The following is a 12002-nucleotide window of genomic DNA, read 5'->3' on the forward strand; positions in this document are numbered from 1 at the left end:
AGAAAGTAATTCAGAACTGATTCCTAGATTCAGGAAGGGCAATATCAGAAGGCTAAATGTGCTCTTCTTGGAATCACAGTGCAATTGGGCAGAAAGTAACACTTACCTGCTTTTGCACTTGATGAAAGTATTTATGTTATAAATGAAAGTATTCATGTTTTTACATGAAAAGTCAAAGTCTAGTAAAGGGTGCCCAGTTCAGGAACACTTGCTAAGTACAAAGAGCTGAATCCCCTCAGCTCCTTTGCAGCCAAACCCCATGTCCAGCTGCACTGTAAGAAAGAGGAGAGAACATCTTCATCGGCTTCCATCTAATACAGCCCTTCATCTCTCTTGTCCTTTTCCTTTCAAGTCTCAAATCTCCATCAGTGTGGAGGATTGGGAGGACACCAAAGACACCAAAGAGCAGTTCAGCTGCCGCGGCAACCACCGCAACTCCACCTCCAGCGACCAGTCCGACCACCCGCTGCTGCGCAGGAAGAGCATGCAGTGGGCACGGCGCCTGAGCAGGAGGGCCCCCAGGCACTCTGCTAAAACTGCTGAGAAGATCAACCAGCAGAGAATGAACCTCTACAGGAGGTCAGAAAGGCAGGAGCTCGCTGAACTCGTGAAGAACAGAATGAAGCACCTGGGCCTTTCTCCAGCAGGATACGGTACCGCTATACAGTACTTCAATAGCAACATTTGCATGGTGCAAGGTGAACTATTTGTAAGAAATGATGGAGCCAAAACCAAAATACTAAGTTTATGATAGTGCTTTTTGTTTTGTTGGTTTAGGTTTGGGTTGTTTTTTTTATTAAATTTACCAAGAGTAACTGGGAGTCTTTTTAATTCTCACCCATTCCTATGCTGAGATGGAAGGCTCAAAAGGTAGCACGTCAGTCACATTTATATTTAGTAGATGATATGTGCATACTGAATTTATAAACATTCCCCAGTCATTGAACAGCTGCACCACATTTCCACAAAGCTCTTGAAATAAAGATGAAAACAGGGCTGTTGTGAAGTTCACTCATATGTCAGGGTGAGGAGTTGTTTATATGTGAGGGATGTTGCCTTTTCCCCACAATTTTCAAAAATAACGCCAAATTATCATATGAAGTCATTTTTAGCAAGCATGTTTCGCTAGGTCTTTAGATGCCATTTTTATCCATCAAATCATTCTCCAGCAAGGCTGGTTCAGGTTGCTTTTTAATTTGTAGGATTGTTTTGGGGTTTTTTAAGCTATGGACAAGAGCTCTGTAGTACTTTTTAACACATGCACCACAGCTGCCTAGGTTGCCTTTCTCCAGCCTTGGCCCTGTAGCATGTTGGGTGGAAACCCCAGGACTATGGGTTCTGATTTCCTAGAAACACCAGGAATTTCTAGATCTGTAAATACAGGCTCTTTATTCCACAGCCCATCTGAATAATTTCTATGCCTTCTTTCTTACAACATGTTTCTATACAACTCTCTGCAGAAAGATTCAAGCCTAAATATTTTCCAGGGATTTTACAGGCCACAATAACATTTGATCAAACAGAAAAATGTTTTGTAAATTTAATTAATATTTATATTAATAACAAGAAAACTTTGTTGTATTTTTGCTTTTCTTTTCAAATCCTAGTTAAAAGCCAAAAGTAAATATTCATTTCATTACTCAAATTTAGGACTATTAGATACCATCTACAAAGCAGTAAAATCTTGATAGTTAAATGCTTTACCTGATTACATTTATCTGATTCTGAGTTGTACATTTTCCTAAAAAATACAGAGGATTTAACACAGAAGCACTGCCTTCTCCTTTTGCCTCTCCTCTTTAGTCTGATAAGATTAAAACCAGTCTCACTGCAGCAGCCCAAGGAGTGTTCCAACAGAAAACAATACAAAAGATATTGCAATGGCAGCTACAAAAGTGTGGGTTAGACCTTAAAAATAAAAATTATCAGCCTTCTTTTCAGCCCATCATTAGAACAGTTAAAAATGCAAGAGACATACCACTTTCCATTTATACAGCCTTCACATTTCAAGCCCTTGGCACGGGTGATAAAAGGGAAGCGCTTCCTAGATAAACAGAAAAAAGGGAAAAAAAGGTTTATGTCAACCAAATCTGGATATGGATGAGAATGCCATACACCTGCATTTAACCTTGGTCATCATTTGAACTTGATGCCAGCCAAGCACAGGAGTCCCTGCTCAGCAGAAACTTACCTAAGCTTCAGGACAGATTGGTAAATCACACAGAAACTGGGTTACATTCAAATTGCTATGACTGAAAAAAAACCAGAAGATTTCTAAACATTAGAAAACAGGATGTTTTTACAGCTGATAACTCAAAAGATAACCTGATAATGTCAGGTAGTTTCAATATGAGTACAGTTGAAAAGAAATTGCTAAACTTATTTGAAATCACTCTGACACCAGACACTTTTCTGCAGCTCTATGAACTTTAATCAAATTAATATGTCAGAAGTAGTGCTTCTCACAATTCATTTGTAAATGTAATTTACTTGGTACTTTTTTTCCCCTGTCCTCTAGATGAAATGAATGATCATCAGAACACCCTTTCCTACATCCTGATCAACCCTTCTCCAGATACAAGATTAGAGCTGAATGATATAGTGTAAGTTAAAGCCACACATAAAAAAATAGCCACAAGACCTGAAAAAAAAAAGACACGTCTATTTAAAGAAGCATCTAATTATACTATATCTGTATATACTTTAAAACACATATAAATATATAATAAATATATTTATAATGTTGTTAACTTGTCATCCTCCTCTTACTCTGCATTTTAAATCGAAAAAATCTAACCAATGCTACCACAGGAACTAAACCAAACTCCTTCAAAGTCTAAGTCCTGCTCAGATCTTTTCAACATTACAACTGTCTGCACTTACCCTGGCTTGCAGCATATTGTTTTAGTAACAGCTGTGGTTTCTTTTTGTAGATACTTGATCCGACCCGACCCATTGACTTATGTTCCAAATGCTGGACCCAGCCGAAAGAACAGCTTCTGCAATACAGTGGGACAGGACACCAGGGAGGAGACACAACTTTGATATGGAACTCACCACAACATTCAGAGACAGTTTTATACACATGTTGTTTCCACTAACCATTTTGCAAACTGAGTGGTATATTTTGTTCAGATTTTGGAAACAAAATGACAGTGGGTAAGTGACCAAATGCAGAAATGTGGTGCCTAGAAACTCTGATTTCAGGGATTGTCAGGTCTATGGCCTGTTCAGTATGGAAGTTGAACTTTGTCAGCCTAACAGAATGATGACATGACACCTGTTGCTATTCAACCCACATGAACAAATGTCAGATTCCACCACATTTTGCTTAGATGTTCCTAAGCATATTTAGGTGGCAGCATGTCAGCGACTGAGTTTTTGACCAATGTCAGATTATCTGATGCCCATAGAGAGACAATGCCTGATTTGAAGTAGCAAATATGTCAATACCTAAAGCTGCCAACAAGGCTTTGTGTGTCAAGAATTCAGTCTTTGAAATTATTTTCAATCTCAGCCTGTCACCCATTTTTTATTAGCACAGATTAGTTTCAGTCCCATTTCAGCCTCCAGGACCTGGGTTTTTGTTCCTTGGCTTTACACAGACCAGGTTGAATGACACAACCTGGTCACACTGCAGAGGCTGAGAGTGAGACACATCAGTGAGAGAAGAGCCCAGCTGCAGGAAAGTCCCTCCCATCTCACACAGGCAGCTCTCCCAACACTGGCAAAAATCTGGGACATTACTGTGTGAAGCTGCATACAGTGGTAGCTCAGGTGAAACAATCCTTTGAACCTTGGTGGGATTTTCTATAGAAACCTGAGTTGATTATAACACAGAAGTGAGAGCATCCCTCTAGGGAATGATTCCTACAACAAGCCCTGAACATTTTCATGACTATGCCAGAACTACAGTTTGTCCATAGCACTTCATGCCTAGTCATCCAGATTACCCAAAAGTGATACCTTTTTACATGAAATTATGTATCTCATTGAAGATTAAAGAGATTTATAACCCATTCCACAAAAAGAATGTAATTCCACATAGTGTGAAAAAGCATTATGGATCTAAAACCTCTGCTGTGGCATGATATACACACAAATGCATCTGCTTGTGTAAGAAGCAACTACAATTGGTCAAGCTTTCTACAGAATTAAGCATGTCTGTCCATGATCTTCCAAGATCACTGTCACAAATGGGGAAGAACATACTTGAGGTTTTAAACTCCCTTCTGTTACAAGTATCCACATAGAACCAAGTAATTTTGCAGGTAGTCTAATATGGGAAAAATGATTATTCTCTGAACTCTCTTGATGTCCTATTTGTAAAAAAACCCCAAAAAACAGTCAAAACTGTTTCTATTCTCTTCAATATTAATTGGTAGACGTATTTCTGTTTCTAAAACAGAAACTACAACCAGATTGCCCAGTTAGCAGCTCGTGGATGTGAGCCTGTTTATCAGCGTTTTAAGGATACTGAAATCAAGTCACGTTCGTATTAGGAATGACAGCAAATCTGCTTTTACTTCCTGCTTTCCTCTTAATGATTCCGAGGTTTAACAATTCAGTGGTTCTGCTTAGAGTCCATTATTGCTCAGTGCTTTTCCACACTTGAGTCATTCACTAGTTTATTCAAAGATAAAGTATTTCAAATGGGCACTGTGGGAAACAAAGAAACAATTGAAACAGCTGCACAGACTGAAGTCTGCATTTTTTCAGAAAGAAAAAGAAACAGTATATGGTACAGGATCCTGTCCAAGACCTGTCATAGAAGTTACCCAGAAGAGTTTGCATGTGCAGTGTGAATAACTTTTCTATTTTTAATACCTTCAGGGAGAAGACTCTATTCCAGTCAAATATTTTTTTTAAAAAAACAAGTTTCTTAAAAATGTTCATTCCAAAATATTGGAAGGCTCTGTTTTTGCATACTGAAGGCTTCTTTAATGGAGTCTCAAGGAGGCAGAGAGGCTTCCAGAACCATGGCTATCCCTCCAGCAGGCAAGCTGGATATTCTGCTTTTAGCCTGAGTCACAGTTCACAGGAATTCCTGTGTGTGTACACCACACACCACTGATTTAAGGACTCTCTGCCAGAAGGACCCATAGCAAGGGCTTGAGTCCTCCCATTTAACAGCCCATAAAGCAGCAGAAACAAGCAGTCAGCTGTGTCCATTTGCCCACTTAACTCAGCAGAGTTGCTGCTTGGCTAGATTGGAATTGTGGCATCTAATGTGACCCGGTATTTCTCCAGGCTTAATGAATTTCTAATTGCTCATTAGCCCCAGAAGATTTGCTAAAGCAAACACAAAGACAGCTGGAGACACTTGGAGTCCCTAAAATGAATGCAAGGCAATCATTGTGAACCAAACACTTAGTTCTCTTCAAAAGACAAGCAAGGTAGTAAAAACTAACAGCAGCTTCTGATGAAGCAGAAGTTCTAATAACTCATGAATAATGTATCACAAAGTTCAGCTGTTCAGAATAATGCTGTCTTTCATGTTGAAAGCAGAACAGGTTTGCTTCCTCTGGAATATCTTCACAAACAGACTGCATTCTAGTGGGATTTTGATCTTCCAAGACCAGCCTAAGCACCGCTACATTATCCCTGAATGAGACAGTATGCACGGTCCCTCAGTGGCCAGGGAGGTCATTCTTTAATGGTCATCCTACAGGCAATCTTATGTTCACACACTTTTTTCTCATCATGATTATTAGAAATGTAACACAAGCCTAATTGGACTGGAGACCAGACTGAGGAACAGGAGTCTCAAGGCTCAGTGCTGGAGAAGGGATGATGAAGTTCTAGAATGAGCAGGGTCAAATGACTGTTGAACAGAGAGGTTTGAGCAGGCAACAGTTCACTCAGTAGAGGGAGAAATGTGGACCTGTGCAAAAAAGATTATTTCTATCTGTGCTACCTGTATGTATTTTTCCTCCTGGCTCACTTCTATCAACAACCCAAAGACGGCCCTCGTCCCCAGCACTGCCTTAGCACAGCCCAAGCATTTGGTACGCAGAGTCACAGACCCAGAGAGGGAAGTGCTAGCTGATAATAACTGCTTCATTCTCAAGGGAATTTCCAGCAAAGCAGGAACCTATGAAAATGTGTTACCTAGTCTGCAATAAAAAAGTCTCAAGAACTCCTTCAATGGCATGCAGTGTGTTTCCTTAACTGTTCCACTCCAATTCCACAACACACATGAATTCACGTACAAAGTAAAAAGCATAAAGTTCTTGAGTTTTTAAAAGCTGCAGTGGAAATGAATTAGTGAAGTTGTGACATTTTGTCTCAGAAATTAAGAGCGGTTATTTCCCAGCATAGATATTTTCTCTCTCACAAACAACTTTATACCACAACTATACTTTAACAACTTCCAAGTATACAAATGCATATTACTGAATATTACACCGCTTTATTTACCCATGCACCAAAAAGAGCTAAAGAACAAATAAATGTTAGGCTTCAGCAGTGAAGGAAAACTGAAATGACATCAAATGCAGCAGAGGTAACACACAATTCTCTAGTTTCTAGAGATTTAGGGCTGAAAGCAATCATTCTGTAATTTTGGAACACTGACCTGAAATTTTGCAGCATTGAATTCTGCTTGATATCCAATGGAAACCAGCCACTAAAATCTGGAAATGACTCAATAATGTGAAGCAGCTCTATGCAGGTACATCAATTTGTACCTCAAGGTTATAAAAATACTTCTTCAAGGCAGTGCTATAAATGTAGAATTTATAAAACTAAGCAATATGCATGAAATATGGTTGCATATTCTTGATATTCTATTAGAAACAACCCTACCCACCTTGAAACAGATGTACAATGAATAAATGTCTAAAGAGCAGCACTTCAAAATTTCAGCCACTGTTCTTTGTGCTTGTATGGTATGCACTGCAGTGATACAGGAAATGAGTTAATAATTCATATTAAGTTATTAATTCATATTAAGTTATGAGATCACCCAGATTTTGCTTCTTTTCATTTTCTGAAGTTAATTGAAAATATTAATGATAATATTGTTATATACTTAATTATTGCCTCCACTGCCAATACAAGGATGTCAATAATGGTAATTTAACACAAATATAAACTCCTAAGAAGCTTAAAAAGGCAAATATTTCTATTTCATTAATTAAAAAAACAAGCATTTGACATTCCTGTGAACTAAATTTTCTACAAAATCTAGACTTTAAACTGTTATGATTTGGAACTGGCCCATGCCAACCAGCAGAGAGACTGGGAGGCAAACTATGGAAATGAAAGAGTAAGAACTACTTCATGTGCACACCAATTACTGATCCTACTGATCACTTCTCCTATTTCTTCTATCCTTTCACCAGTATGGGCTGGCTGATGAACTGGTTCATTTTGCTGGCAAGTCTATAGCTTTTAATAGTTTTAGGTTTGGTATTTATTTCTGCTAGGATTTATAAACTCTCACTGTTTCCATAAATGTACAGTGGTGTGGCAGACTCCACAGACTCCAAACAAAAGCAAGGGATTAGTATCTTTATAGCCTTTTATTTGTACAGCTGGCCAGTCTTTGTTAATGCACGTTAGTGATTATGCTGCTTGTGCACTCAGCTTCAGGGTGTGGTGAAGCCTCCATTACCTTATCTTATACAATCATGGAATCATTAGGGTTGGAAAATGCCTCCAGGATCATTTAGTCCAGCCTTTCACCAAGCACCTCCATGCCAACTAAACCACACCACTGAATGCTACGTGCCACGTCCTGTCACTTCTTGGGACACCTCCAGCAATCTTGACTCCATGACTTCCTTGGGCAGCCTGTTCAAATGCTTGACAGCTCCTTTCCATGAAGAAATTATTGCTGATGGCCAACCTGAATCTCCCCTGGTGCAGCTTGAGGCCATTTCCTCTCATCCTATCTCTGGTTGCCTGGCAGAAGAAACCAACCACCTCTCTATAACCTCCTTTCAGGCAGTTGTAGAATGGGATAAGGTCTCCCCTGAGCCTCCTTACCTCCAGGCTCCTCATCAGACCTGTGCTCCAGGCCCTTCCAGGCTCGGTTGTCCTTCTCTGGACTCACTGCAGCATCTCCAAGTCTTCCTTGGACTGGGGGGCTCAGAGCTGGACACAGGATTTGAGGTAAGGCTTCACCAGTGCTGGGTACAGAGGGACAATCCCTTCCCTGGTCCTGCTGGGCACACTATCCCTGCTAAAAGCCAGGATGCCCTTGGCATCCTTGGCACAGCTGGCTCTGGGTCAGCTGCTCTCAGCCAGCACCTCCAAGTCCTTTTCTGCTGGGCCCCATCTTCAGGAATTACTGAATGACCTGGAGAACTTCATTGCCATCCAGGCAATAGGAGAACATGTGAGGGTTGAGTTTGTTTGGTTTTGCTCACCTTCGTGGGTTGTTACTGCACAACCATGCATGACATGGTGCTCCCCACCCAGGTAAAGGGAACAGACTGCAGAGCTGAGCTCATTGCATTGTTTAATGTAAGATAAAGTTGTCAGCTATATAAGTGATGCCTTAAGTTTTAGCTTTCATGTTTTTCAGATTCTGTGCTGCCTAGGGGTGTAGCTCTGAGCTTCATATGAAGTGTCAGTAAGTTCTCTTCACAAGGTAGGTAGACAAAACAATCCTATTCCAGCTTGAGATCGAGGACAACCATTACAATTTTCAGGCCCAAAAGTATAAGCAATGGAGAACTGAAGAGAGCAACAAGGAGGATGGAACTTCATAACCTGAAGCTGTAATTGGACAATTAACCCCAATAGGCAAATGAACCAAGACTTATAAAAGTGAGAGGCCAGTCATCCATTTTTGTGACCATTTTGGGTCCATCTTGGGTGTAGCCCTGGGCAGGCTCTTGTGCTGCCCAAGGTGTATTCATTGAGGCCTTTTAATAAATAACTACTTTATTCCTTTAGTTCTGTCTAGTCTCTGTTCCAGGTTCAGCCTGTCTAGGCATCACAAGATGTCATGGCTTCTGTCAAGTAATCAACATATTATGTCCAAAAAGACTCATTTTTAAAACATAACTTCCTGTAAAACTTTTAAAATTTAGCAAATACTGGGAGACCTCAGGGCCAGGAAAGCCCTGAGGGAGAGTTGTCCTTGCTAGCTGTATCTTTCCCAAGGTAAACACAAAAAGGTCTTGCAAGTCCAGATGAATAGGTGCCCATTTGAGATAGAAAAATTGTCCTGTGTAGGTATTAGCTGAGTAATAATATTGCTTAATAAAAAGGTCTAAGACCAAATTCCTGTAAGGGAGAAATTCATTGTGTTCAGTGGTTGCACCACAGGTTCCCACTGTCTTTCAGTCCTGGGTGGAATGGAGCTGCACAGAGCACACAAAGATTGCACTGCAGGATTCAGGGGCTTCTTCATGAAACACCATCATGTACATTTACAAAATGTCATTGGGGATGCATATAATGTATACTCACTTTCTCACTTCCAGCTGAAGTGTTTGGTGTTCATGTGATTGACATTTTGATTTCCATGTGCATCTGATAGAGATTTGGACTGAAACTTTTATCTTCTGAGGTTAGTAAGCACCATCTTATTTTTTACTTAACTATGAGGATATTTCATACACAGCCGAATGCCCTAAAATGTAATTTAATATACCACTGACAGGACAATCTGCATTTAATTTTCCTCTTTTTATTACATCTCCATGATAACAAATAAGTGGTATCTTGTGTGTGAGGTTTTCTATGTATATGTAACCACAGAGAGCAGTAGCCTCTCTGGGCACTGAGATCTGGGAAATGCTAATGTCAGATTTTCTGAAGAAGCAGTTTCTGCCCACATTTCTGGCACTAATTCCCCAGCACAGGATATCTTGTATGCTCTCTTCTTTGGTCACACTGGAATGCCACATGAGTACATTTAATGGTACATAAGCAAATTACATCCGAGCAGTATGAAATTAACACATTAACTTATTCATTTTTAATGAAAGAACGAGCTTTATTGCATCGTCTTTGCTTTTTCTTCAGTAGGGTTGATATAGTCTCTTGCTGGCTTTAAAAATTAATTGATGCTTCATCCAAAACTAAATAAGGTAAATCAGAATTCACTCAACAGAGAAAGGCTTCTTTATGGAGGAAAAATCCTTTGAATTCAACGTATTTCAAAACTTAGGCACCTGATTGAGGATGTCCGTGGACCTTGAAAGTTATCATTACACAGATGTTCTGTTGCTACTAAGAAAACATCTGCTGCCTTGCCCATTGTCAAAGCAAGTTCCTAGGATGCTCCAGGATGGATCTTTCTTTCCTGACACGCGTGTTTCTTCTCTTGCAGTGTTTCCCAATAGATTATGTGCTCATGTGGCTCAATGTGATGAGATGTAATTAGTTCATTGTACGCACAAGGAGAAAATGGGACCTTGTGTATGTTAAACAGGGAATGAGGAGGTGGTGCTATTTCTACTCCCTTTGCATTAAGACAAAACCCTACGTAAACATCTTCCAAATGTATAAATTTAATCATTAAAGAAGCATCTACAATTTTTGGAGCCAGGTCTCCAGAAAAGACGTAGCCAGTTCCCGAACAGAAAGGGTGGTATCTGTTTTCTGGGAATTCTTCTTCTGATATGTACCATTTACTGGCTTTATTCCGAATAGGGCTGTGCCCTGTCATTAAATGGCCTGTGAAATAATTCTGTGTTAGAGGTGGGAGAGGCCTGAGGAGCTTTTCAATCAGGTGCATCGTGTTGACAAAAACGTCACTGTCTGTCTTCATTGCAAACCTCGTGCCACTGCAGTAGCTGGCCACCCAGCTCATGCCCATCAGAGTTTTAAGAGTTAAGTTGTTTTAAGTCTCCAGGAAGTCCTGCTGGATGATGTCGTGATACTGCTCACTTTCTCTCAGCAGAACGTCCCCGTTGTCACCCTTGGTGTCTCTGCCCAGCATGAACAGCCGAACGACATCCGCGCCGGGAACCGCGGCTTCGCTGCCCCAGCTCTTCCGGATGGCATTTCTGTGCTGCAGCTCGGCTGCTGTTGTTGATATCAGCAATACCAAGAAAGGTGTTCTAGCTTTACACTTCTCTTCTTCATTAATAATGAATGCAAATAGCTGTGTTCGAGTGGATGTAGCTTTATTCCCAGATTTCTCATTTTCAGGCGCGGGTGCGGCTTTATTCCCAGATTTCTCATTTTCAGGTGGTAGTTCTCCATTTTGTTTCCCTGAGATTTGTTTGAAATTTGTCCATAATTTTCTAAGTAAACTCTTTTCACTTTCCATGTGAAGATCATTACTTTTAGGTCGAGCAGCAAGGTGAGAAGTATAAAAATAGGAAATCAAATATATTGTAAAAGAGATGGTGAAAACCAGGAAAAGACTTCTCTTGGGGCATTCCATGGGAGAGAAGATTCTACTACAATAGCTCATGTTGGTAGCTGTGACTGAGTGCACAAGAAGTGCAGATACTTTGTCAGAGTAGCAGCTAATTGTTTTCCTCTGTGACACAAAGTTAAAACCTGCCTTCAGGCTTCTGATTCTTCGGGATTCCTTTCAGTTTGTTATGATTAAAAGAATCCTATTATTTCATTTTAGAATAAAATGCAAAAATTTTTATCAAAAACAAAAAAAAAATTAAAATTTCTGTATTAAATTTTCAGGCTTTTCTTCCTAAGAGAAATACAGTATGATAGAAATAGTAAGAAATAAATGAAACTACATAAATACACTATTAAAAGTAATAATTTCATCAGATCGAACAGAAATTATTCAGCTCTATATTTAAATATTGAAATAAACGTAAAATATAAAGACATTTTAACTTCCTGTAGGCTTTACAAAAAGTTATCATATAATTGAATCATCCAGAGTTAATGAAATATTATGATTGATTATGGATTCATTGCATTGGAGGCTATTATGATAAATCAAAACTTTAATGCATGGCTGAAAGTGATTGTCTGGGCTCTATAAAACATTAATGCAGACAGACTTTGAGATTAAGTGCCCCTTGCCAGCAACTATCTCTGTAGAGAATGCCTGAAAAAAC

The 12002-nt window shown here is 39.6% G+C and overlaps 1 protein-coding gene, 1 long non-coding RNA gene and 1 pseudogene across 3 annotated transcripts in view; 1 reads left to right on the forward strand and 2 right to left on the reverse strand.

Annotated features, from left to right (window-relative positions):
- KCNT2 (potassium sodium-activated channel subfamily T member 2) overlaps positions 1 to 6148 on the forward strand; it is a 114971-nt gene extending 108823 nt beyond the window's left edge. For both annotated transcript variants that reach the window (XM_066555497.1, XM_066555498.1), the window contains 3 exons: positions 353 to 653; positions 2519 to 2603; positions 2934 to 6148. In XM_066555497.1, coding sequence (XP_066411594.1) covers positions 353 to 653; positions 2519 to 2603; positions 2934 to 3045 — 498 coding nt within the window. In that variant the 3' untranslated portion in view covers positions 3046 to 6148. The remainder of the gene's footprint in view (positions 1 to 352; positions 654 to 2518; positions 2604 to 2933) is intronic.
- LOC136559943 (uncharacterized) lies at positions 2012 to 2995 on the reverse strand. The gene is made up of 3 exons (XR_010784069.1): positions 2884 to 2995; positions 2192 to 2252; positions 2012 to 2044 (listed from the first exon to the last, which is right to left on the reverse strand). It is a non-coding gene; the product is annotated as an uncharacterized lncRNA (long non-coding RNA).
- A 4086-nt stretch (positions 6149 to 10234) lies between the features above and the next one.
- Positions 10235 to 11383, reverse strand: LOC136559802 (beta-1,3-galactosyltransferase 2-like; annotated as a pseudogene).
- Positions 11384 to 12002: the final 619 nt, after the last annotated feature.

This window comes from Molothrus aeneus, chromosome 9 (assembly GCF_037042795.1).
Source record: "Molothrus aeneus isolate 106 chromosome 9, BPBGC_Maene_1.0, whole genome shotgun sequence".
Classification (NCBI taxonomy): domain Eukaryota; kingdom Metazoa; phylum Chordata; class Aves; order Passeriformes; family Icteridae; genus Molothrus; species Molothrus aeneus.